This window comes from Panthera tigris, chromosome E1, assembly GCF_018350195.1.
Source record: "Panthera tigris isolate Pti1 chromosome E1, P.tigris_Pti1_mat1.1, whole genome shotgun sequence".
NCBI classification, from domain to species: domain Eukaryota; kingdom Metazoa; phylum Chordata; class Mammalia; order Carnivora; family Felidae; genus Panthera; species Panthera tigris.
In genome coordinates this window covers 15,180,064-15,202,550 of record NC_056673.1, presented here as the reverse complement: position 1 = coordinate 15,202,550, position 22,487 = coordinate 15,180,064, and the positions used below count along the sequence as shown (strand labels likewise).

The 22,487-nt window shown below is 41.5% G+C and overlaps 1 protein-coding gene across 3 annotated transcripts in view; it reads right to left on the bottom strand.

The window, feature by feature from the left end:
- Positions 1-9,649: 9,649 nt before the first annotated feature.
- Positions 9,650-22,487, bottom strand: part of CRK (CRK proto-oncogene, adaptor protein) — a 31,112-nt gene continuing 18,274 nt past the window's right edge. The window contains exon 3 of one of the 3 annotated variants that reach the window (XM_042967082.1): positions 9,650-10,080. In XM_042967082.1, coding sequence (XP_042823016.1) covers positions 10,067-10,080 — 14 coding nt within the window. In that variant the 3' untranslated portion in view covers positions 9,650-10,066. Of the gene's footprint in view, positions 10,081-15,549; positions 18,183-22,487 lie in introns of those variants that run through there. The other 2 variants (XM_042967081.1, XM_042967083.1) reach the window with 2 other exon arrangements.

Genomic DNA, 22,487 nt, shown 5'->3' with positions numbered 1-22,487 from the left:
CTCTCTGCCCCCCCCACTCTCTCTCTATCTCTTTCAAAAATAAACATTAAAAAAATGGACTATTTGAGGGGCGCCTGGGTGGCTCAGTCGGTTGAGCGTCTGACTTTGGCTCAGGTCATGATCTCGCAGTCTGTGAGTTCGAGCCCCGCGTCAGGCTCTGTGCTGACATCTTGGAGCCTGGAGCTTGTTTCAGATTCTGTGTCTCCCTCTTTCTCTGACCCTCCCCCGTTCATGCTCTGTCTCTCTCTGTCTCAAAAATAAATAAACATTAAAAAATTTTTTTAAAAAAGGACTATTTGAATAAAGAGTAAATGCAGTAAATAAAATATGAAAGGGGTATAACCTGGGACACCTGGGTAGCTCAATCAGCTGAGCATCCAACTCTTGATTTCTGCTCAGGTCATGATCTCAGGATCTGGGATCCTGCCCCATGTTAGGGCTCTGAGCTGAGCGTGGAGCCTGCTTAAGATTCCCTCACCTTCTCCCTCTGCCCCTCCCCCACATGGGTGTGTGGAAGCTAGCGCATGCACATTCTCTCTAAATTAAAAGTAGTAAGTAAGTAAAAACAAAAAAAATAAAAGGGTATAACCTGCTAATTCATACATGAGAAAAGTCAAAGAGTTAATAAAGAAATATATTCATTCTCACTAGTAATAAAATTTACAAATAAATTGAGTGAGTTATACTTTTTGAAAAGTTCATCAATTAATCTTTAATTCTTTTTTTAAATGTTTTCATTATTTATTTTGACATATATATATTTATGTATTTATGTTTTATTTATTCTTGAGAAAGAGAGAGACAGAGCATGAGTGAGGGAGGGGCACAGCAAGAGAAGGGACACAGAATCCAAAGCAGACTCCAACCTCTGAGCTGTCAGCACAGAGCCCGATGTGGGGCTTGAACTCATGAGTCGTGAGATCATGACCTGGGCCGAAGTCGGACACTCGACCGACTGAGCCACCCAGGCGCCCCTTCATTATTTATTTTGAAGGAGAGAGAAAGAGAGGGGGAGAGAGAGAGAGAGATAGTGAAGGAAGGGCAGAGAGAGAGAACGAGAGAGAATCCCAAGCAGGCTCCACCCTGTCAACACAGAGCCTGACACTGGTCTCAAATCCCCAAACCATGAAATTATGCCCTGAGCCAAAATCAAGAGTCAGACACTTAACTGAGCCACCCAGGTGCCTCAAGATTTTATTTTTTTTAAGTAACCTCTATACCCAACGCTGGGCTCAAACTCACAACCCAGAGATCAAGGGTTGCATACTCTACTGACTGAGCCAGCCAGGTGCTCCTCATTCATTTTTTTAATATCATTGAATATTCAGTCCGTGGTCAATTTCCCATGGTTGTCTCAAATGCTTTTTTTTTTTTTTCCAATTGGTATACCTGAATCAGGATACAAACTAAATTCACACAATACATCAGTGAGTAGAGCTCTTAAGTCTCTCTTTATCCATAACAGATATCCCTTCCTGTCCTTCGTCTTTTTCATGCCATTTATTTGAGAGAAACTGGGCCATTTGTCTTATAGAATATCTCACATCCTGGATACGTCCTCACTTCCTTATGGTGTTATTTAACTTGTTCCTGTATTCCTCATATTTCCTGTAAACTGATAGCTGGATTAGAGTAAGGTCCTTTTTTTTTTTTTTTTTTTTTAATTTGAATGCCTCAGAAGTGGTGCTTGCTATGAGCTTCCTGTTGTATCACATCGGTGACACACAATGTCCTATTCACTTTTGGTGTGGCTATCACTGATAAGAGACAAATACTTTTATCATACTCAGAACAATGTTTTCTGTTTTTTAAATTTTTATTTTTCATTGAAATATAATTGTTATACAACGTACAATGTTATGTTAGTAAAAAGACAACCACAAAAAAACCCCACCAATGTTATATTAGTTTCAGGTATGCAACGTAGTGATTTGACAATGCATTATTCATTGCTCACCGCAGTGGGCGTTAATCACAATCTGTCACCGTACTGTGTTACTACAACATTATTTACTATACTGCCCATGCTGTACTTTTCATTATCATGACATTTCGTTTATTACTGGAAGTTTGTATCTCTTTTTTTTTTTTTTTTTTTTGAAGTTTGTATTTCTTAATCCCCTTCACCTATTTTGTCCCTACCCACCTCCCCTCTGGCAACTACCCGTTTGTTTTATGTATTTAAAAATGTGTTTCGGGGGGCACCTGGGTGGCTCAGTCGGTTGAGCATCCGACTCTTGATTTCAGCTCAGGTCATGATCCCGGGGTCGTGGATTGAGTCCCACGTCGGCTCTCTGCTGTGCATGGAGCCTGCTGGAGATTCTCCTCTCTCTCCACATACCAGAAAATATATAGCAAATATTAACAGTGGTCTTCCTTGTGTAATCACATAACTGGTGGACTTTTCATCCCTTCACGTATTACTATTTTTTATCATAAGCATGTATTAGTTAATAAATATAAAATAATAAAATACAGTGTACACTCAAAAAAAAAAAAAAAAAAGATTATCCTCTCTCTCCCTCTGCCCCTCTCCCCTGCTCTCTGTCTCTCTAAAACAAACAAAAAAGTCTGGTTTTTTTGTTCGTTGATTTGTTTTTTAGATTCCATATATAAGTGAAATCATATGTTCTTTGTCTTTCTCTGCCTGACTTATTACCCTTAGCACAATACACTCTATCCATATATGTCACAAATGGCAAGATCTCATTCTTTTTTATGGCTGAGTAATATTCCACGGTGTATGTATACACCACATCTTCTTTATCCATTCATCTACTGAGGGACACTTGGGCTGCTTCCATATACTGGCTATTGCAAATAATGCTGCCATAAACATAGGGGTGTGTATATCTTTTCAAATTAGTTTTTTCATTTTGAGGGGTATATAGTGAGTAATGGAATTACTGGATCATATGGTATTTCTATTTTAATTTTTTTAGTGTTTACTTATTTTTGAGAGAGAGACAGAGTGCAAGTAGGAGAGGGGTAGAGAGAGAAGGAGACACAGAATCTGAAACAGGCTCTAGGCTCTGAGCTGTCAGCACAGAGCCCCACACGGGGCTTGAATTCACAAACCACGAGATCAGGACCTGAGCTGAAGGCAGATGGTTAATGGACTGAGCCACCCAGGCACCCCTAGTTTGAATTTTTTTTAAAGATTTTATTTATGTAAAACTCAAACTCACAGCCCTGAGGTCAAGAGTTGCATGCTCCACTGACTGAGCCAGCCAGGTGTCCTTCCATTTTTAATTTTTTTGAGGAAACTCCATACTGTTTTCCACAGTGGCTACACCAATTTACATTCCCACCAAGAGTGCAGGAGGGATCTGTGTTTCTGCATCTTCACCAATACTCATTTCTTTTCTTTAAAAAAAAATTTTTTTATGGGGGCGCCTGGGTGGCTCAGTCATTGAGCATTGATTTCAGCTCAGATCATGATCTTGCAGTTCATGGGTTCAAGCCCCACATCAGGCTCCTGTGCTGACAGTGAGGAGCCTGCGTGGGGTTCTCTCTTTCTCTGTCCCTCCCAACATGCGCTTTCTCTCTCTCTCAAAAGAAATGAATAAACTTAAAAAAAAAATCTGGACAGCAATTAAAAAAAAAGATTTTATTTATGTATTTTTAAAATTTGTTTTCTAAAAAATTTTTTGATGTTTTATTTATTTTTGAGAGAGAGCATGCACGCAGGCGGGGGAGGGACTGAGGGAGAGGGGAACAGAAGATTCGAAGCAGGCTCCACACTGACATCAGCAATCCCAAAGTGGAGCTTGAACTCACAAACGGTGATATCATGACCTGAGCTGATGTCGAATGCTCAACCAACTGAGCCACTCAGGTGCCCCTATTTGTGTGTTTGTAAGTAATCTCTACACCTAATGTGGGGCTTGCACTCGTAACCCCGAGATCAAGAATTGCATGCCGCACTGACTAAGCCAGCCTAGGCACCCCAACATTTGTTATCTCTTGCTGAGACAGATATTTTTATTTATTTGTTTGTTTGTTTATTTTTATTTGAGACAAATATTTTCAAAGCGCTTTACTGAGATATAATATACACACCATAAAATCCATTAGTTTTCAGCGTAAAATTCAATTAATTTCAGTGTGTTAACAGAGTTATGTAGCTGTTGCCACAGTCTAATTTTAGAACACTTCCATCATGCTGAAATGAAACTTTGAGCCCATTTACAGTCAGTCCCCATTCCTTCTCCCAGCCCCGGGCAACCATTAATCTATTTTCTGTCTCATAGATTCACCCTATATAAAAACAAATCATGTTTGTGTGCTCCACTGTTTTCATCTCTGTTAACTCTCAGTCGGTTTCAGAATTTGGTTCAGACATTTTATTTATAAAAAAAATTTTTTTAATGTTTTTATTTATTTTTGAGACAGAGAGAGACAGAGCATGAGGAGGGGAGGGGCAGAGAGAGAGGGAGACACAGAATCGGAAGCAGGCTCCAGGCTCCCAGCTGTCAGCACAGAGCCCAGTGAGGGGCTCGAACTCACACACTGTGAGATCATGTCCTGAGCCGAAGTCAGACGCTCAACCGACTGAGCCACCCAGGCACCCTTGGTTCAGACATTTTAACCTCACTATGCCTTTTTCCTTCCCTTGCTCCTGTTTCTCTCAATCCCTCATTCATTGACGTTGATTAATTTCTAAAAAAATTTCTTAAGTTTATTTATGTATTTTGACAAACAGAGAGAAAACACGAGTCAGGGAGGGGCAGAGACAGGAGAGAGCAAGTCCCAAGTGAGCTCCATGCTGTCAGCACAGAGCCGAACATACAAACCATGAGATCGTGACGTAAGCAGAAATCAAGAGTTGGATGCTTAATTGACTGAGCCACCCAGGTGACCCTTTTTAAATATTTTTTAAAGCTTTTTTATTTATTTTGTGTATGTGTGCACACGTGCACACAAGTGGAGGAGGGCCTGAAAGAAAGAGGGAGAAAGAATCCCAAGTAGGCTCTGCACTGTCAGTGCAGAGCCTGGCACGGGGCTCGATCTCATGAGCCCTGAGATCATAACCTGAGCTGAAATCAAGAGTTGGACACTTAACCGACTGAGCCACCCAGGCACCCCAATGTTGATCAATTTTTAAGAACAGTGTCTCTAGTTTTGTGCTTAATTTCCTTGCTTTGTGCATTTTGTGTCGTCTTGTATCCCTCAGTAGCCAGCTCTGTGCTCCCCTAAATTACCAGGGCTGGCTGGGCTTGCCCAAAAGAACTGTTGTAAGATTTGTAAAATAGGTCCCCCTCCAACACACAGTCTTAAAGGCTTGCTGCTTAGCAGGCAAAAGGCTGCTATGTTTGAACTTAAAACTATGCCCCCTGCAGGCAGGCAAAGCCAGGAGCCAGGCCTGAATCTTGGCCATCAGAGCACAGATTGGATTTCAACTCCACTCCTCTGTGCCCCACAAGTCCTTCGTTAGGGCCTAACTTGTATATTCACATGCAGCAGCACTGCTAATAAGACTAGACATTTGGTTTTCCTTTACAGTAGTAAATAGAAGTTTACTATTTGTCATTTGACAAACATTTGCTGAGTGTTTCCCGTGTGGTAATTATGTGAGGTGCTACAGATAAAAGCGAATAAAATGGGCACAACCCCTGACGTTAAGAAGCCTGCTGTCAGAGTCTTTTCATTCCCAGTAATCTTTTTCCATGGGCCTTTCTTCTCAAACAGTTCCCAAGGCCCAGTTCCAAACACCCACTTTGGCAGGTGCTAAAAATCATGCTTGGGGCGCCTGGCCGGCTCAGTTGTTTGAACGTGTGACTCTTGATCTTGGGGTCATGAGCTCAAGCCCCATGTTGACTGTAGAGATTACTTAAAGAAATAAACATTTTTATTTATTTTATTTTTATAAAATAAAATAAAGGCAAGCTATTAAAAAATAAACACTATGGGGCACCTGGCTGGCTCAGTCTATAGCACATGCAACTCTTGATGTATTTACAGCTCATCTCATCAAGAGGGGGAGTCTATTTCCTCACTCCTTGAAACCTGGCTGGCCTTGAGACTCACTTTGATCGATAGAATGCGGTGGAGTTGATATTGTGTCAGTTCTAAGGTTAGGCCTTAAGAGCCTCCATAGGATTCTTCCTGTTCTTTTGGAATTGTCAGTAGCTATGAGACCCGGTCCAGGCTACCCTGCTGGAGGATGGAAGGTCACACAAAGCAGAGATAAACTGTGTTGGCTGAGGGCCATCCAAGACTGGTCAGCCCCCAGTCAGTCAGAAGCTGAGCAGACCAGGGGCGCATGGGGGACTCAGTTGATTAAATGTCTGACTTCGGGTCAGGTCATAATCTCATGGTTCCTGGGTTTGAGCCCCACATTCACGGTTCGTGGGTTTGAGCCCCGCATAGGGCTCTGCGCTGGCAGTTCAGAGCCTGGAGCCTGCTTCGGATTCTGTGTCTCCCTCTCTCTCTCTGCCCCTCCCCTGCTCGCATTCTATCTCTCTCTTTCAAAAAGAAATAAATGTTAAAAAAAAATTTTTTTAGCAGACCAGAACAGTCCAGCTGAGCCAACCTACACTGCAGAACTATAAGATAAATAAGTGATTGTTGTTTTAAGCCACTAAGTATTGACATGGTTTACTTTGCAGCAAAAGCTAACTGATACAGTAACTTTCTTATGTCCATTGGATTATTACTACCCGCTGCTCCCACTTGGCTTTTGATGACCTCTGGCCTATCCTGCTTTCCATTATTTTGTCCAAAATAATGATATCTGGGTGTGTGCAAGATACCATTGGGTATCTGTTGTGTGTACAAGCAGAGCTGGGTACTGAAATACACCAATGAGCCACCTTGGTTATGCAACAGGCACGTACAGGTAGTTTCAGTTCAGTGTGATGCTACAAATGTAAATACATATTGCCAACAAAGGACCTGGGACAGACACCTAACTAGTCAGATAAGATAACTAGTCAGATAATTACTAGTCAGGTAAGACTAGTAATTGAAGGTGAGAGAGAAAGTGAGTCAGAGAGAGGTATAGACTGTACACAAAAGCCTGGAGGGGCACAGAGGAGGGTCAGGTAAAGAAAGGTCAAGAAATTCAGTGTGGCTAGAGCCCAGAGTACAGGAGGGAGAGCAAGGAGAGGCAGGGCTGGAGAGAGAAGCAGGAACTAGAACACAAAGAGCTCTACCCGCCTTTACAGAGAGTTTAGCTATCTGCTGCAGGGGAATATAATCTAATATAATATGAATGTAGGAAGCTCACTAGGACTGCAATGTGACAGAGGGACTGGAGGGGTTGAAACTAGAGGCAGGAGACCAGTTAGGCGGCTGTTGCGGTCATCTAGATGACAGAACGTGGCAGTATGAACTAAGGTAGCAGTAGTGGGGATGAAGTTAAGTGGACTGATATTATAGATGCTTAGGAGTTAAGATTCCGTAACTGACTAGAAATGGGATGATGAACGAGAGGAAGGAATAAAGGGTGGTCCCAGATTTTTGGCTTGGCCAAATGGTGATAGAATTGAGGTTAAGAATGTGGGTGAGGAACAGGGGAACAGAAGGGGCAACTGTGTCCAGTTCAGTCGGTGGAGCATGTAACTCTTTTTTTTGTTTTTTAAGTTTATTTATTTTGAGAGAGAGAGAGAAAGTAGGGGAGGGAGAGAGAGCAAGTGGGGGAGGAGCAGAGAGAGGGAGAGAGAGAATCCCAGGCAGGCTCTGTACTGTCCATGCAGAACCTGATATGAGGCTCGAACTCACGAACCATGAGATTATGACCCAAGCCGAAGTTGGATGCTTAACCAAATGAGCCACCCAGGTGCCCCTGGAGCCTGCAACTCTTGATCTCAGGGTTATAAGTTTGAGCCCCACATTGGGTATAGAGATTACTTAAAAATAAAATCTTAAAAAATAGGGGAAGAGATGAAGAATTCAGTTTAGGATATGTTAAGTCTGAGGTGCCTTCAGGACATCCAAATGGAGATGTCTAGTAGGCAGTTGGATATATCTAAGACCTGACAAACAATATTTTATATATTTGCTCATTATCTAACTTGAAAAAAAAAAAAAAGATAGGAGGTATCTGATAGTTGAGGAGTTTAGGGACTAGAGGAGGAAGGGAAGAAGAGAGCTTTGGGAAAAGTGAGAGAACCGGAAGCCTAGAAGGTAGTGGTCAGAGAGTAAAATGTCTAGGATCCCAGGATGTAAAAGTACAAGATAATGAATTTGAAGTACTCGAAAAAAAAAAAAAAAAAGAGAGAGAGAGAGAGAGAGGCCAAGGTGATGGATGGGTCACCCCAGATGATAGCAGGCCAGATGTCAAAACCTTTCATAAATGAGAGGAAGGTAAACCTTTCATAAATGAGCCACCTGGGTGGCTCAGTCAGTTAAGCGTTTGACTTTGGCTCAGGTCATGATCTCGCGGTTCGTGAATTCGAGCCCCGTGTGGGGTTCTGTGCTGACAGCTCAGAGCCTAGAGCCTGCTTTGGATTCTGTGTCTCCCTCTCTCTCATTGCCCCTCTCCCACTCACGCTCTCTCTCAAAAATAAATAAACATTAAAAATTAAAAAAAAAAAATGAGAGGAAGGTTGATGACAGTAAAGTGGGTAAGGGGCAGAACAGGATGGCAAGACCTTCAAAGATGGAGTGAAGTCCAAAACGGGGCACGTATGTTCAGAGAAGACTCGGCACAGCTTGAGGATGCCAGGAACAAAATGAAGGGTGACTGGGGGACTTACACTTGGGGCAATTAGCAAAATGACAAGAATGTGAAGTATGGTATGAGTGGGTTGGCCCCAGATGTCCAGGTACAGATTGTTCATGCTTTGGAAGGAATGCAATACCCCTTGAGGAAAGAGCAGGAGCCCGGCACAGTGTTTCTCTTTTAAAGGGCAGCCGGGGATAGAATTGCCAGGTTTAGCAAATGAAAATACGGATGCTCAGTTAAATTTTTTTTTTAATTTTTAAGTTTATTTATTTATTTTGAGAGAGAAAGGAGGTACAAGCAGGGGAGGGCCAGAGAAAGAGGCAGGGAGAGAGAATCCCAAACAGGCTCTGCACTGTCAGCGGGGCTCAAACTCGCAAACCGTGACATCATGACCAGAGTCGAGACCAAAAGCCAAACGCTTAACCGACTGAGCCACCCAGGCGCCCCGCTCAGTTAAATTTCAATTTCAGGTATTGCATGGGACATACTTAGACCAATTTCTACAAAGTTTTGGCATCATACAGTCGTAACAGCCTGCCAGCTGGTTAGCCTCTCAGCTATCCAATTCAACTCCTTTGTATTAGAGTAGGCTAACTGCTACAACTATTTGATCTTAAAACATAAAATGGGTTTTTAAAAAAGAATTATTTTTAATGTTTATTTATTTTTGAGAGACAGAGTGCAAGCAGAGAAGGGGTAGAGACAGATGGAGACACAGAATCTGAAGCAGGCTCCAGGCTCCGAGCTGTCAGCACAGAGCCCGACATGGAGCTCGAACCCACAAACCGCAAGATCATGACCTGAGCTGAAGTTGGACACTTAACCGACTGAGCCACTCAGGCGCCTCAGGTTTCTTGATTTTCGAAATTTATTTTTAAAAATTAAAAATATTTTTAAGATTTTATTTTCTTTTTAAAGATTTTATTTTTTCATTTTTTAAAATTTATTTGAGAGAGAGAGAGAGAGAGCGAGCACCAATGGGGGAGAGGGGCAGAGGGAGAGTGAGAATCATAAGCAGGCTCCATGCACAGCCCAGAGACCGATGCCACACCCCAGGTACCCCTGAAGATTTTATTTTTAAGTAATCTCTACTCCCAACGTGGGCCTCAAACTCACAACCCTGAGATCGAGTCCCATGCTCCACCGACTGAGCCAGCAACGTGCCCCCATATAATGGTTGAACAAAGCTTATTTCCTACCTAGCTGGTAACGAAGCTGGAGAGGCCCTTCTACATGCAGTCATTTAGGGGTCAGGGGGATGAACTTTCTGCCCTGGGTGTCATCTCCATTCCAGCCGGGTGGAAATGGTGAGCATGGAGGAGCACCTGTAGGGGTTTGTATAAGCCAGGCCCGAAAGTGGCGTAGACACTCCTGCACACAGTCCGTTGGCTGATGTCAATCACATGGTCCTACGTAACAGCAAGGGAGTCCTGTTAATGTAGTCAGGCAGTGTGCATAGAAGAGAACACGGATTTGAGCGAGTCATCTCTGCCATACCCCTTAGGAGGTTTATCTGTGGATCCCCTAGGGGGTCATTAAGATTCTGGTTCAATAACCGTTGCTTTTGGAACAGGCCACTCCTCTCCCTCTCAAAAACACACCAAGTCCTGATTGCTGCTGAAAATGTGATTAAAGACAGAATGAAAGATTATCACATTCTTTCCTTTTTTTCCCAGATACGGTGGTACTTAGGATAGCCAAAAGTGGCACCTATCAAATAGATCTCACTAAAAGAAATAGGAAAAGTCTGTCTTGTTTTTCCAATTCTAGCTGCTAGCCTGTCAAGTTGGTGCTATATCTTTCCATTACGATGAAATTTACCACAAATCATTCCAAACAACAAATATTTTCCCCCAGTTCTTGCTTATGTAAATGTAGGTTGTCATGACAACAAGAAGACTGCCTTGATCATATGGCAGAGCTTGCTAAGAAACAAGAAGCAACTAGCTGGTTCAAACATAAACCTAATCCCATAGGCATGCTTAACAAGGGAAATGAAAAACTGGGGCAATTTTTTATTCAAAAGAAAAAGTGAAAGTAGAGGAAGAATTTGATTCTACTGAGAGAAAAGATGTGGTCAAAAAATTTAAATAAACCACTTCCTCTTGTTACATTCTTTCTTTGGGGATGGGATCTGGCTTTCTTCTTGTTTCTTGCTGTATCACAAGGCTCATAAAAGGATTTGGGCCCCAGACTCGGCCAATTTTCTCTTTACTTGCAATCCACCTTGACATTGGAATGGGGTCACGCCCTTTACTATATACTTTACAGAAAGAATTCACAGGGACCTCACCCATTAGCTGCTTTCTTGACTTGCTGCCTCTACGGTCTATGTTATTGAGACCTAAATGGCAAGATAAGAACTAATTACTTTGAATAATGTTTAGGATATATTAAGCTACTTTCATTAGAACTGGCATTTTAGAACAAAATAATTTGCACATAACCTTGACATTTTTGGTCATGGGATTCAGTCTTTTTGAAAGTATTGCTAAAACGAGATATTAAAAATAAGCTACAACTAGCGAGGAGCACCCCCCCCCCCCACGCCCTGCACTGCTTGGCAGCAATGCAGATTGGTGCAGCGACTATGGAAGATCTTATGAAGGTTCCTCAAAAAGTTAAAGGTGGGGGGCACCTGAGTGGCTCAGTCAGTGAAGTGTCGGCCTCTTGATTTTGGCTCAGGTCATGATCTCACAGTTTGTGAGTTTGAGCCCCGAGATGGGCTCTGGACTGGCAGCATAGAGCCTGCTTGGGATTCTCTCTCTCTCCCTCTCTGCCCCTCCCCCACTTGTGTTTTCTCTCTCCCTCTCTCTCAAATAAATAAACATTTTTTTAAAAGTTAAAGATGGAACTATCCTACAACCCCGTAATTGCACTACTGGGTATTTACCCAAAGAGTACAAAAACACTAATTTGAAGAGATATGTGCACCTCTACGCTTATTGCAACATTATTTACAATTAGCCAAGATATGGAAGCAGGACAAAACAAACAAGTGTCCATCAACAGATGAATGCATAAAGATGTAAGACATATATAATATATACACATACATATACATATATAACCACACAGGAATATTATTCAGCCATAGAAAATAATTAAATCTTGCCATTTGCAACAACATGGATGGATCCAGAGAGTATAATGCTAAGTAAAATAAGCCAGTCAGAGAAAGACAACCACCATATGATTTCACTCATATGGAACTTAAGAAACAAAACAAACAAGGGGGGGAAAAAGAGACAAACCAAAAAACAAACTCTTAAGTATAAAGTACAAACTGATGTTTACCAGAAGGGAGTGGGGGGGGGGGCGTGGGGGAAATAGGTGAGTAGGATTAAGAATACACTTGTCTTGATGGGTTTTAGTCTAATATTAAAACGAACCTACAGTCTTTGAGCATACACAAGACCAGGGAAACCAGAGACAGCAGCTGAGAGGTAGTTGGCTGGGCCCCTATTCCCCAGCACTAAAAACTCTGCTGAAGGAAACATTCTTTGTTCAATAAACGTGTATTATCGGCTGTGAGCTAGGCTCTGTGCTGGGCTCTCAAGATGGAATGACCAAATCATGCATAGCTCCCGCCCTGCTGGAGCTGACTTCTAGTCTAACAGAGGAGATGGAATGAAATGACCACAGAAATATACCACCACAATTTGAGATGAGCACTGTGAATGCGAATGATGTGATTGATTACAAGATTTGTGGGTTTGGGGAAGGCATCTCTGAGGAAGTGACATTTAAGCTGGAACCAAGAGAGTTAATAGATCAGAGTTGGGGGAAGGGAGGTCCTAGAATGGGCAAAGGCTTCTTTATCCGAGCTGACTTGCTCCCCATCCCTTTTTAAGTAACCTCTATGGCCAGCGTGAGGCTCCACCTCAAGACTTCAAGATCAACAGTCACACACTCTACCAATTGAGCCAACCAGGTGCCCCTCATCTGAGAAGCTGAAAGGAAAGCCTGCCAGGAGCACAGAGGATAAGATACGCCAAGGAAAAGGTCAGCATTCCCATGTAGGCCATTCTATGGAATACGGATTGTATTTTATGATTAAGAGGAAGCCATTAAATGATTTTAAGCAAAGGAATGCCATGCTCAAGTCTGCCGAGGACGACCATCCTGGATGCTTTCTGAAGAACAGACTAGGGAAAGTGCATGGCCAGAGGAATGTTGCAGTGGTCTACAGGAGAGATGGCTGCTTAGGTGGTGGTGGTAGAGGCATGCAGGGAATATTTTAGAGGCAGAGCAGACAGGATTTGGTGATGATGGGGATGTGAGGAAGAGAGACATCTATAAACGGGCAGCCAACTGAAACATTAAAAAGAATAACCCAAACTATTTACTGAGTACCACGTACAGTTCTGCATCAGAAAAGGGCAATCAGTTGAGGAGGCAAGAGGGGTTATAATCTACATCACACTCTTGTTTGGACTTGTGAAGCCACGAGCCTGGCATGGGCCATGTCCACAAAGAGGAAGGAGTGCCTTCCTACTGCCCACCAAGCTGGTGTCTAGTGACCTTGACAGAACACTTTCAGAAAGCCACCAGCAGCCTCCATGGGGGCAATGGATGTGGGTTTTGTCCTGCTTCTCCTAGAATGTAAGATTCACAAGGGCAAGGATCTATCCTGTAGGAACTACCACACTTAGAGCTGCTATAATCTGATCAAACCCAGTCACAGAAGCACTCATCTAGCCCTGACAGCTCAACAGCCTGCAAAATATGAAGTCAATCTCTCCCTTTAGTGACAACAGATGAGTACTTCATATTTATTTATTAAAATACTTCACATTTAGAATAGCTCCCTTCTGTGGCAGTAGAGGTATCCTTGGGTTCATGTGACACTCTCTCAAAACAAAGATTACAAAACCATGAGTGAGGTCAAGTAGGTAATCTTTAGACACCATAGCGACACCAGCCAAGGCAGTCAAGACTTTGTGTTAGGGCTCCCAGCTGTTAAGGGCTCACAGGAGCCCTATGGTCACGCTGGAGGTCTAAGGGGAGAGAGGTAGCATTGAGTATACAAACCTGCACAAACACAGTAACTTCAGGAAGCTTAATCCTGCATTACATAGTACATGAAGGTAGCCCAGAGGTATCCAACAAACAGTATTACTATACCCTAACATTGTACCAAGTTTTCACTCACAGTATTTTCCTGGCATAAAAGAGAAAGGAGGAGCCCATCTTACATCTTAACTCAGGTCTCTTTCCTAGTTTCCTTACTGGTACTCAGATCCTTGCAGAAACCCACCAGGGCCACCAGCTTGAAATGAAGCTAGAAAACTCCACAAAATTGTCCCAAATTAAGGAGAGGAGGCTTGGAACAAGTCAACCTCCACAGGTCTGATATACAATCTCTCTCCCTCCCACTCCCAGAAAGCTAAAATGTCCAAAGTCTTCCCATTTCAAGTAGGAGGATAGAAAAAAAAAATCTGTCCAAGTCAGTTTACCTTTGACCATTTGGTCAATACTCTAGTACCCACCTTGCAGATTCAATGCAAATCTCAAATCTAAGAAAATCAGGCCAACTACAGAAATACTGGAAGCATCCCTTTGACCAGAAGCCAGGCTGGGTGCTCATTTTTTTTTGCTTGCTTTCATCCTGTATCCCTAGAGGATCCTCAACCATTGCTCCCGTTATGAACCTCACTTCCTGATGGTTAGTTCTGGCTTGCCCTCCACCCATTTCTTTCTATATTCAGGGTATGTATGGTAGTAGAGCTCCAAATACTTGGTTTCCTCCTGTCAAACTCAAGAGGCCTATTTTCGCATTTTCTTCTACAGAGGGGGCTTCTTCTCTCTTCTTATCTGTAAAAGGAATAGAATTTAATCTGAAAATCAGGGTCATAAACATAAGAGTAGGTATGGGCACTCAAAGTTATGTGAAGGAACCCAACACTCAACATATTAAAACAAGATTTTAACACTTTATTTTTTATTGATAAAAAGTCGAAACACACTTAAATCACCTTGCTGTTAAGCTTGTATATGCCAAAGTTGGCTCCCTTTGGGGGAGATTCCTTTATTTAACTCCGGGTTGACAATCTGCTTTGTCTACAGCGGTAATGAGATGTTTTATTTTGGGTCCAAGTAATTGGCAAAGCTTGTCCTTTTCATTTCATTTTTTGAAAGTAATTTCTATACCCAACTTGGGGCTCAAACTCACAACCCCAAGGTCAAGAGTTGCATACTCTACTGACTGAGCCACCCAGGTGTCCCTGTCCTTTTCATTTTAAAACTTCACCACCCATAGGACACAAAACTAGAGGACAATGTCAACCTGTTAGGTATATATAGTGTCATACTGTGTGTGTCTCGATATATACACGTGCTTTGAGAAAGGATGGAAAAAACATAACGTTTAACCTTTTTTTTTTTTTTTTGGTATTTACTAAATTATCTATCCTGAAAATGTGCTACTTACATAAAAAAGGAGAAATTAAACTGTGTATCTATCCACACTAACATTCTAAAAACCTATTATATAATGTCTAAATTTCTCATTTGCTTTATAAAGTCCCCTACCATATCCTTACTTTCTCTACACCCACATATAACCATTTCTGGACAAGTTTGATGTTCTCTGTCCACATTATTCCAGCTTTTTGATCATTACATAATCTCTTATGTTCCTCTCAAATCAATTTATTTCATAACTTCTGGAGACCCTTGTTCAAAATATCACCAATGATTAACCTCATCTTTAATGAGTACCCACAGATTATACATAATTGTTCCTTTATCCGATTATATGATTGTTCGTAGGTTGTTGAATGTACACACCTCTTATTCCCTAAGCATAAAAGATTTAGCTCTTTTGTGAAAAATATTCAAGGATTACTTTCTTCAAAAGATCACCAAGCCAAACATTTGGCCATATTTTTATTTACTACATATACTATAAACATATACAATACATGCTACAAAAAAACATTTTTTTTTAAATTTAACTGTCAAGAAAGTGTATAGTGTTATAATACAATGGCACATGTTCATATTTTATTTCAAATTGGTTTGCTGACCACCCATTTCAAACCATTAATAGTGAAATGTTACTTAAGGATAATTAAAAATTATCTATTTGCATTATTAACAATAAACAATTCCAACAAATTAATAAGAATTAACCACGTCAAATATTAGTATCCAAAAACTGGGCTTTTGCAGAAATGATTATATAAAATATAGCAGCCAATTACAGTTTACTTGCTCTGTGACAATGTACATATGCACTTGAATAGGATTCTAGCATTTGCTTTTGGAAGATACTTTTTAGAAGTCCTTTGATTTAAGGTCTAACAACTGACACACCCAGCCAAATCCAACCCAACAGTTCATATAATGGCTTCAGACAACTGATCAAACTGATCATTGAGAAATTCTTATGATTTGGGTAGAGTTGAATGTTCACTAATATTACATATGATGAAAAGAGACATATCCAAGCCAATATCAAAGTCAAAGGCAAAAGAAAATACAAACATTCAAATCAGTTTATGACAAGGTTTTTCTACAAGTATTTTAGATGTCACACTTTCAGGAAAACAAGATTTAATTTAATGTGTAATTGGATTTGGATTTTACAGTATCTATGCTCTAACTGAAAATTTAAGAGTAGTCAGATGGAATTAAGTCTAGTATTGCAAATATGTTCATTTAACATTATTGAGCACCCACTACGTGCATTGCACTGTGCTAACTTTTAAAAGTTGAGTATTAATATATTTATCAAGCATTACCTTAGTGTGAGGTAAAAATAAATTAGCGTCAACTCATTAGTTTGCTTGTGGTATGTAATCCTGTGTCAGCTGGCTTCCCTGTGCCGTATAATGAGCTTCTGCACACCCCTCATTCACTCACACAAACATCTGCACACCGACTATGCCAGGCATTGTGCTAGTCACTGGGATACCATGATTTGGTATAGTTCAAAGAATGCATATTAATCATTAACCTATGTAGAAACAATGAGAAAGATACATTACTTTTCTAAAATGAGGCCCAAAGCAAAATATAAGGTGTTTCTATGGGTCATACCACACCATAGACCAGTAAGTGCCTTTCTAGACTGGGAACTAACTTTTAAGGTTTCATATTGTAGTCTAAATAGCCTAGATCATTTTTGGTCTCAGAAGTCAATTCTTTGGAGCACCTGACCCCACATAAACCTTCCATACTGGAAAGGATTTGTAAACTAAACTGGAACACAAAGAAAAAGAGCCAAAAATGAAGGCAGTTGATAACGTAATGCACTTCAAGCACTATTCTGGCCATGTAAAATGAATACTACATAATTCATGATTGGTTCAAATGTTTTTAAAAGCGCTAACCCTACCCCAAACTCATGTAATTTTAATCTGACTTGTATACAAGTTGCACATAAAGCAAAGGGCAGAATTTGGCCCTACAACCCTCTATGGAATATTCTAAGTGATTGGTCCTTCCACTCCAAGCAAGTAGAAGCTAAGAATTTCAGAGAGTTCCCTAATAGGATACTGGCACTCAGAAGAAATGGCCCTACTGGATCCCATTAGCCAGGAGTCTGTTTAGTTGTGGTAGCAGTGTGAACCTATGACCCCTTGAGGGAAGGCAGAAAGCTGGGAGTTTGGGTGTCCACTCAGTGAATCCAATACTGGCTTAAAGCTATGCACTGAATAAAGTGCTCTGCACATCCTGCTTGTCATCTGGAATGAAAAATACTTTTCTCAAGAATGAACCTGTTTGTAGGTTTAGGGGAAAAGAATGACAAGGATTTAAAGAATCCCAAGAAAAAGTATGAAGCATTGACTAGGAAGGAAGACAAATGCCTCTAGTAGTGTCCTCAGAAATCTCAGGATCTGAACTGTCAGAATGAGTCACACAGTGGTCATGTTCTATAAATGAAAAAGCAATCCCACTGGGTACTTCCTATTCACACGGTGCAATATTACTTCATGGGGGTGGAAGGGAATAGTCTATTGCCATTTGCTAGCATGGTTTCAAAATGAAAACAAAACCATTGAGTAAATCAGGGTAAGCAGTGTCCAATATTCCTCTCCTGTCCATCAGTTTTCCACAGGTTGATCTGCACTACCTGAGGGAAAGGAGGCAAAATACCCATCCCTTCTGACACACTCAGGCATGGCTGCTATCGCCTAAAATTGCCAATTCAGAAGTTAACACACGAGCCCTCCAGTTTCGTACCCTGAATATGGTAAATGAGACTAGAGATGGAGTAGTTCAGTCTAAAAAAGATCACAGGTAACAGAATGCTTATATAAACTAGACTGCTTTGACGTCTGTAAGAAAATCGTATAGATGACAATTGGAAAAAAAAAAAAAAAAAAGATTGTTCCCATCTGTCAGCAAAACTGTTGAGCTATACTCAGCTGAAGTCCTCATCAGGATTCTGTTGATCCAGCAGACGGACATGTGTGAATGGGAAGTGACCTCGTTTGCCATTACACTCCCCTTCCCACTGACCACTCACATTAATCTTCGTAACCTTTACCAGCTCACCGACCTGCAGGAGGAGAATAAGGAAAGCGCTTTATTTCCAGTTATGAATGCAAACTGAAAAACTCCATTCTCTGGTTAGGCATACCCTGCCCACGTGATTGCTCTAGGGCTGACATTATAGAAATGGCTATTTGCTGCCTCCCAAGCCCCAGCCACCAGACTGATTACTTGTGGTTAGTGCAGGCAGAAGGAAGAAGTGATTTTAGCAGTGCAGAAAAACACAGAGTACAGAAAATAGAAAGGGCCCTAAAAAATGACACTTTTTGGAAATTTTAATCATCTCTGGAAGAGCAATCCCAACCAGAATGAGCCGGTATTCTTTTTTCTGGTACCCACTGCCCTTAGATTCCTGCTTGCCCCCCAGGCCATGGCCTAGGAGGAGAGATCCCCCACCCCTACTGGCATACAAGCAGCAGCACAATCCCTCAACCCACTAGTGTATACATATCACTACCTACTAGTGCTTGCAGAGAAGATAATCATGGAAATCAACTTCATCTGGTCCCAGAAAATGAAGTGTTCTATCACCTTCCTATCAAGGCAAGGCTTTTCCCATTTGGGCAGGTATAGGCCAAAACTCCAAATTCCATCAGCTCCCTGCAAAGTCCCCATCTTCTTCATCAAGCTCTACTTGGCAGACCACTGCCTGCCAGCTCTCCACCCCCACCCTACCATGTACTAACAGACCTTGTTGCTCCTTCAATGCCACTTGGTACCTATTCATTAAGGAGACATTACGTTTTCGTTTCTGTTATGAAAAACTTTCCTTTGCAACATCAACTATAAAGTTTTGACAATCTAGGATATACGTCTATTCTCCTATAAAACTTAAGACAAAATCAGTCTGATGAATGGATTCATCCTGTGGCAAAATATTGAACAAATGGTGAGATCAGGCCCCATATGACACTGGACTAAAGAACTTTACCCTTTAATTATCAACATCTGAGTTCTGAGCATACAAGAAGTTTCTAAGCATAACTGTTCATTTGGTTTTATTAAGTTAATAGCTACTATTTACTGAACTTTCATTAAGTACTGTAGAGGATTTTTTTTTTTTTTTTTTTTTTTTAAAGTAAGCTCCAAGATCCAACATGGGGTTTGAACTCACAACCCTGAGATCAAGTATCACATGCTCTACTGACTGAGCCAGCCAGGCACCCCTACCGTACAAAATATTTTATATAAACGATTTTCTAGTCCTTATGATAACCTTGTAAAACAGGAATTTTTCATTTTATAGCTGATAAAACTGAGGTTCAGAGCAATTACAGGATATACCTGAGGTCACATAGCCAGGAGCAGGGCTGGGATTTGAGCCCAGAAGTATTGGCTCCAAAGCCAATTAATTTATGCTCTTTCTACCATAGCAGGAACTTTCAAATTATGCTCCCACGACCTTCAGGATTCCCTAAGAATGTCTGTAGGTCAACCACTTGCTTAAGTGAACTCGAGTTTAGGACCAGAGCCTTCTGCAAAACCAGCTTGATCTTAGAGAAGAAACAGATTGTCTACTGGTCTGTCTATAATGTCCTGAAGAACTATCTGAGAACTACAGAGGCCTAAGGTGGTTGTGGGGACCATAGGGTGCGGAAAAAAGGAAGACAGAAACTAGAGAAGATCTGAGAAAAGGGGATAAAATATAAGGGTGAGAAAAGGCAGCAGTGTAGTCTGCTGATGTTGTCAAGATTGAGGCTGATGGTTTAAGGGGAGAAGAAAAGATGCTGCACGTCCATTCTTGCATCCACATGCACAATGCAGTCCCCCAAGGCTGCTAGCACCAGGGTTCTTTATTCCAAGCAATCTTTGAATTCAAAGTTCCTGATGTCCAAGCAAGCCAACCATGACAAGTCAAGATGTTCCTATAGCCCCCAATCACACCACTAGCCTCTTGCTATGCTAAGGTCAATTATACCGAGTGTAGGACTTCTTTTCTCCATCTTAGTATTTATTTGTATTTTCTACTAAAACACTCATGTCGTGCTAAGTGCTATTCTGGTAGCTAGACATAGGGTAGTAGACCTAGGGGATGTGTACACTCATGTCAAAAGTCTAAATTGCCACTCACATTAAGTTCCCCTCCAGATGGGGACAAGGGCCCCCAGTTTGAGAAGTTGGTTTGACAGGGTGCTGGCTGGCTCAGTCAGTAGAGCATGTGACTATTGATCTCGGGGTAGTGAATTCAAGCCCCATGTTGGGTGAAGCGCTTACTTGGCATTGGGGGGGGGGGGGTGGGGGGAAGCTAGTTTGACAATATCTAACACCCCTAACAGCTGTCATATCTGAATCCATCATTTTACTGATATTAAAAACCCACAAGAGAGACATGAGGAAACATTCTGGAGTGTTGGAAATGTTTTATACTTTCATGTGGGTGGTTATCACATAGGTGAATACACATGTAAAACTCCAAGCTGTATACTCAGGACCAGTACCTTTTACCAAATGATTTCATATATTTTTTTCTCCTAACCCCACTCCCTCAAATGATTTCATATTTAAATGAAAAGATGAAAATTTGTTATATTTTACCCGCATTTTCTGGGTTTTTGAGAAGATGGTTCTTCAGGGTATACCCTTAAGTCCACCATTCTACTTGATAGCAAAATCTAGGTTTATTTTATTCATTTTGTTTCAAGTTTGTTTATTTTATTTTGAGAGAGAGCAAGTGGGGGAGGGGCAGAGAGAGAAAGAGAGAATCTCAAGCAGACCCCATGCTGTCAAGCACGGAGCCCAATGCAGGGCTTGAACCCACAAACCCTGAGATCATGACCTGAGCCAAAACGAAGTCAGATGCTTAACCAACTGAGCCACCCATGCACCCCCAAAATCTAGATTTAAACACTTTTCTCTCAATGTTACATTGTCTTTATTTTTAAGCATTCAACATGCTATCTCAAATCGCATCCCACAGAGCTCTGAGAAGTGAAGGACAGGTTGAAATGTGGACTAGCCCAGCCTCTTGTTTTTATCAGTACCACAGAAACACAACAGCTGCTCCACAAGCAGGACAGAACCTGCTGGCCTGCCCTCAGACTTTTCTTCTTTCAGAGGTCAAACGGAGAAACATTGCAAGATGGTACTGGTAGGGGTGAGGGGTGGATTCTGTACAGATTAGACCTTGGGACACACCAGAGCCATCTCTAACGCACATGGTGTCTTGGCTCTACCCTACAGAGGCTCTGGAAAACCACACCATATTCTGAAATCCAAAACCTTTTTTTTTTTATAGTTGATCAGGTTCTTGGCAGAGAGGCCCAAACATCAGGGAGTGAAACAAAGGCTATGGCACAACTCTAAAACAATTCTAACTTTTTTTTTTTTTAATTCTGATATTTAAGTGGATAAAAGAGAAAAATTGTAAGCAGTCAATTGGGCTAATTAACCTGTCCAAAGTGGCCTTTAAGTACAAGTACTTCGAGGAAGATCTTATCAAATTAAATAACCCTTTGTACCCTATGGAGTTTTTCTACTGCAATATTCAAAGCCCATGGGGATTCCTAGGGTCAAGAAAAGGCAAACCCCAAGGGCAACACGACTATCCTTAGATCACATGAAGCCCTAGTACTTTCGTAGTCTGGAAGAATAGGTGGCTGTCAAGCCTGGAGGATGCAGGCTGGGGGAGCTCAGAAGGTGCCAGGGCAGTCTGAAAACACGGGCTACGCTAAGTGCAGTTCTTCCTCCAAATCAGAAACAACACGAGAATTCACGCTTCTCCTCCTGTTAGGCAACAACTCACTAAAGCAGGATTTCCAAGGCCACACCAAGGAGGATGAGGGGGACGGATATGGGTTCAAGCTTGGCATGCTATTCCAAAGACAAAGAAAGCAAAACAGAGTACTTGCTCCAGAAATGCTATAATCTTAAGATACAAAGGAATGTACTAATCAGTAAGTGCAGTAATAACGGTGTTCTAACACTACTGATTTCAAAATTCAAGTTATAGATGGAAAAAACCCTAATTTGCCTATCAATGAATAAGAAAGACTTTATAAAGGATTTGAAGCACGAGACAGTTCACCTTTCTTTTTATGAGGCAGACTTCATCACCACCCTGTAAAGGAGAGACAGTGATGATTCTTTCACTGAGGTACTGTTCTATTGTCCAGTCAGTTCTCCTGATCCTAGGTCATGAACTTGGACGCAAGCCTGCAAGTAAATCATGGCATCATCTATAAAGAGGACTGAATGTGGTTACTTCAGTGTTTTCACTCCTAGGGAATTTGATGAATACTGGTTTCTTCCCTAGCTCTGTGTAGTTCCCAAGGTAAATCACAATTTTGGTACACATGAGTCAGATCTACAATTG